Consider the following 5,307-nt stretch of genomic DNA (forward strand, 5'->3'; position numbering starts at 1 on the left):
TCTGACCAGAACCACTTACAGGAGGGAAAGGTTTATTTTGGCTCATGGTTTCAGAGATTTAGTCCGTGGTGACCCGACTCTGTTGCTCTGGGTGCAAATGGAGGCAGCACATCATGGCAAAAGACTGTGGCAGAGGGAAACTGTTCAGGATATGGTGACCAGGAAGCAGAGAGAAGGAGAGAGGGGAAGAGGAACCTTTCTAGGCACGCCCCCAGTGACCCACCTCCTCCAGCCACGTCCCACCTGCCTACAGCTACCACCCAGTCAGTCCATGCACACTAGGATGGACCTATTTGGTCACAGCTCCCAAAATTGAATCATTTCACCTCTGAATATTAATCCAGGAGCTTTGGAAGGACACCTCATATCCAAACCATGACATGCTCAATGCCTATATGAGGTGTGCTGTGCATGGAATCAGCTCAGGTCCTGAGACGGGCTAGAAGGCAGGTCAGGTCAGGGTGGAAAGATGAGTGGATTTATTTTCCATCCATCAGCTGAGCCTTTTGTAGGCTAGAAACGGACTCCCTGGCTGATGCAAACAACTTTTCTCCAACTTCCCTCAGCACATCTTGAATGAATGAATGAAAAAAATGAATGAACCGTGATCAAAAAAGACCAGGCGAAGTTTGTTTCTGTTCCTTTGTGTTGTGATGTTGGGGGTCTAACTCAGGGTTTTGCACCTGCCAGACAAGCGTGGCCTCCCTCTGAGCTACATCCCAACCTAAGTGAATACCTAGAATAGTGCCTAGTGTGGAGGAAGGGCAATATTAAGCGTCTGATAGAAAGACGAAGAGAACAGCTTCATCCACAGCAGGCGGTATCCACCAGGGTCACGTTCTGGCATCACATGAAGAAAGGGGTCCACCGGAGCAGGCGCATCTTAGAGGAGACCCGCCAAGTTCTGAGGATCCACGTACAGTGCCTCAAGCTGAGATGCTGTGTTTTCATTCTCCTTTTCCCCCATAGGATCATGGCAGATCACCTTGACCTTCTCTTAGGAGTGTTGCTCATGGCAAGTCCTGTGTCCGGAATTCCTTCCTGCTCCTCTGATGGTCGGATAGCCTTCTTTCGTTTCTGCAATCTCACCGAGATTCCCCCGGTCCTCAACACCACAGAGAAGCTCCTGTTAAGCTTCAACTACATCAGGACAGTCACTGCCACGTCCTTCCCCCTCCTAGAGCAGCTCCAACTGCTAGAGATGGGGAGCCAGTTTACTCCCTTGTCTATCGACAAAGAGGCCTTCAGAAACCTGCCCAATCTTAGGATCTTGGATCTGGGTAAAAGTCAGGTGGACTTCTTGCATCCAGATGCTTTCCAGGGACTGGCCCATCTCTTTGAACTGAGACTGTTTGCCTGTGGTCTCTCTGATGTTGTACTACAAGATGGTTATTTCAGAAATTTAACTTCTTTAATTCGCTTAGACCTGTCCTATAATCAAATTGGGAGCCTTTACCTTCATCCTTCGTTTCAGGAGCTGAATTCCTTAAAGTCCATAGATTTTTCCTTCAATCAGATATCCATCTTATGTGAAGAGGAGCTCAAGCCGCTCCAAGGGAAAATGCTGTCTCTTTTCAGACTCAAAGCAACTTACCTGTACATCAGAGTCTCAGTGGACTGGGAGAAATGCATGAACCCATTCAGAAATATACGGCTGGAAACCCTTGATGTTTCTAGTAACGGCTGGACTGTGGCTATCACAGGAAACTTCAGCAACGCCATCAGGGGAAGCCAGATTTCCTCTTTGATTCTCACCTACCATATTATGGGTTCTGGGTTTGGCTTCCAAAACCTCAAAGACCCTGACGAGAACACATTTACCGGCCTGGAGACAAGCTCAGTAAAACGCCTGGATCTGTCCCACGGGTACATCTTCTCCCTGAATCCCCGACTCTTTAAGACACTCAAGGACTTGAAAGTTCTGGACCTTTCCTACAACAAGATAAACCGGATTGCAGAGAAAGCCTTTTATGGACTTGAGAACCTCCAAATACTCAATATATCATGTAACCTTCTGGGGGAACTCTATAATTCCAACTTCGAGGGGCTACGTCGCGTAGCCTACATCGATCTCCAAAAGAATCACATTGGAATAATTCAGGACCAGACCTTCAGATTCCTAAAAGAATTGCATACCTTAGATCTCAGGGACAACGCTCTTAAAACCATTTCTTTTATTCCAGACTTACTTACCGTCTTCTTAGGCGGCAACAAACTGGTGACTTTGCCAAACGTTAACTTTAAAGCCAACTTCATCCACTTAGCAGAGAACAAGCTAGAAAATCTGGCTGACCTCTACGAACTTCTCCGGATATCTCAGCTCCAAACTCTCATTTTAAATCAAAATCGCTTTTCCTCTTGCAGCCCAAGCCACGCCCCTTCGGCGAATCGCAACTTAAAACAACTTTTCCTTGGAGAAAATATGTTGCAACTTGTCTGGGAAACTGGGTTCTGCTGGGACGTTTTTAAGGGGCTCTCCCAACTCCAGATTCTGTATCTGAATAATAACTATCTTAATTTCCTTCCCCCTGGAGTATTTAGCGATCTGACAGCATTGAGGGGACTGAGCCTCAACTCCAACAGGCTGACAGTTCTCCCTTCTGGCAGTTTACCTGCTAATTTAGAGATCCTGGATATATCCAGAAACCATCTCCTGTCTCCTGATCCTGGTTTATTTGCATCCCTTAGTATGTTGGACATAACTCATAACGAGTTCATCTGTGAGTGTGAACTCCGCACCTTTATCAGTTGGCTCAATCAAACCAACGTCACTCTATTGGGATCTCCTGCAGACATCAACTGCATGTATCCTAACTCGCTCTTAGGGGTTTCCCTCTACTCCGTTTCCATGGAAGACTGTGATGAAGAGGAAGTCTTCAAGTCCCTAAAGTTTTCTCTTTACATCTTATTCATTGTCACTTTGACTCTGTTCCTCGTGAGTGTTCTCATAGTCGCAAAGTTCCGGGGATTTTGTTTCATCTGTTATAAGACAGCCCAGAGACTACTGTTCCATGACCGTCCGCAGAGAATAGAATCTGATAGGTACAGATACGATGCCTATTTATGCTTCAGTAGCAAAGACTTTGAGTGGGTACAGAATGCTTTGCTTAAACACCTGGACACTCAGTACAGTGACCGAAATAGATTTCACCTGTGCTTTGAAGAAAGAGACTTTGTCCCGGGGGAAAACCACATCACCAACATCCAAGCTGCCATCTGGAGCAGCAGAAAGATCATCTGTCTTGTGAGCAGACACTTCCTTAGGGACGGGTGGTGCCTGGAAGCCTTCAGTTACGCCCAGAGCAGGTGCCTCTCTGACCTCAGCAGTGTCCTTATCATGGTGGTGGTTGGGTCCCTGTCCCAGTACCAGTTGATGAAACACCAGTCAATCAGAGGATTCATACAGAAGCAGCAGTACTTGAGGTGGCCAGAAGATCTCCAAGACGTGGGCTGGTTTCTCAATAAACTCTCTCAGTACATCCTAAAGAAAGAAAAAGGAAAGAAAGAAGATAGTCGCATTCAGTTGCGATCGATAGCAACCGTCTCTTAGTCCAAAGAACAGCTTGCAATTCATCCCAGGCCGTAAGGAACGCTTGACTTTGTATTTGCACAAAGTGACCATTTGGGGGCTCTTTCTGGAGGTCTTGTTCCTACTATAAAAACATCAATCTCTTGGCTCTCATGTCAACACCATGTTTGTCTCACTGACCTCCAAGTGGAAAATAATATCTGGAAAATTGCAACTGCCCCTAGAGGTTCCCATTCACCATTGATTTCCTTTCAGACCCAATAATACTGTTCTCTCCTGTTGTATAGACTACAGAATGTCCCCTAGTCATGGAAAGGGCACCTTGGAAAAAGTTACAGGTGGCTTCATGGTTTCGCAGTGGAAGTTCAAGAATGGTCTGGTCTGTGATTCTGATAACTGTGTGTTCTGCAAAACAATACTAAATAGAACTGAGACCTCTTTCCTTCTTTGGCTTTAGGAACATCAACAGTGCTGGATGCAGGTCACATTTTATCTTGGGGATAAAAGATGGTCCCAAGGAACCTTCAACTCCTCTGAGTCTAACCCTTGTGAACCATGCCATTTTGCACGTGACTCCTCTTTCGGCCTGATGCTCGGGACCTACCATGTTAGCACCAACCTACCTCTTGAACTTCCCTTCCTGCCGGTAACACCTCATTCATCAACTCCGTAAGCTGTTGTAGGAAGAATATGGACTTTATACACAGATCCTGGATCAAATTTTGATTCTGCTGCTGGTTAGTTGGGTCACTTTGAGTATGGTACACCCTTGCTGGGCCTGCTTTCTTGCCTGTGGACATCACAGTTACTAGGAAAATTATATTAATTAAGAATGTCAGGACTTCTCAGATCTTTTCCTTAGTTTTCCTTATGGCCACAAGAGATGAAACACACTGAATGGCCTCTGGGGGCAGTTGCAGTGTCTTTGAATTTGTAATTTTTGCCCTAAAAGGAATCTACATGTATTTCACATTCTAATTCTTTTTTTGTGTGTGTGTGTTTCTTAATATAGAAGCATGTTTCTACAAAAGCATTAATAAAATTTTTAGCCAAAGAACATGTGTCATATTTACCTGTTAGCTTCACTTTCAGCCTCTTCCACATCCGACATACCGTATGTTGCAGTCGTGTCAATCACTGCAGCTCAAGGAGTGCTCTTGGGCTTAGGACTCAGCACTCCCAAGTGTCACTCCCTTCCCCTCACGGTGCATCCCAGTCCTCACCTCTTTAACACACGCATTTATACGTACACACAGGCTGTTCTCATCCTGGCTTCTTTGGAACTCCTCTTATCCACGAGACAGAGCTCACTCTGCACCCAGTGATGGACTTGTCCTTATGAAAGCCACGAGCACCACACCCTGTTCTTCCTTTCTGGACTGTTTTCCCAGGTCTTTCCATACATGTTCTTCAAAATCAAGGTCATGAAGCCTCTGGGGATCCCTCCAACCCAGAGTCCTCTCTCCTGTGAAAACTCCTGGCGCTTTATCAGTTCATTTTAAACTAGCACCTTCTACTTCCTGCCTTTGAGAGTTGTGAGCCTGCCTGGCCACCTACCCCTCTGGACTACAAACCCTGTGACACATCTTCCATGTCTCCCCGTCACTGGCCGTAACAGATCACATGAAGTTTCGGGCCTTCACCAGAGTCCCCCACCAGCACATCTTGTCTGAGCGTCCTCCTCCGCTGAATTCCTTCTCCCCACCTTGGTCTTTTGGTAAATTTCCTAGCCGAGCGTGACTTCCCATTCATCCTGGCCCCATAGATTTCTGTCACTA

General features: G+C 46.2%; 1 protein-coding gene across 1 annotated transcript; it reads left to right on the top strand.

Moving 5' to 3' along the window:
* The first annotated feature begins 961 nt into the window (after positions 1–961).
* Tlr5 (toll like receptor 5) lies at positions 962–3,550 on the top strand. Its single transcript, XM_076831971.1, has one exon. The coding sequence runs from the start codon at positions 974–976 to the stop codon at positions 3,548–3,550; it is 2,577 nt and encodes an 858-aa protein (XP_076688086.1). The 5' UTR covers positions 962–973.
* The last annotated feature ends 1,757 nt before the right edge of the window (positions 3,551–5,307 follow it).

This window comes from Callospermophilus lateralis, chromosome 13 (assembly GCF_048772815.1).
Source record: "Callospermophilus lateralis isolate mCalLat2 chromosome 13, mCalLat2.hap1, whole genome shotgun sequence".
NCBI classification, from domain to species: Eukaryota; Metazoa; Chordata; class Mammalia; order Rodentia; family Sciuridae; genus Callospermophilus; species Callospermophilus lateralis.

Coding starts and splice junctions, on each gene's coding strand:
- Tlr5 (XM_076831971.1), top strand. CDS start 974: ATGGCAGATCACCTTGACCTTCTCTTAGGAGTGTTGCTCATGGCAAGT.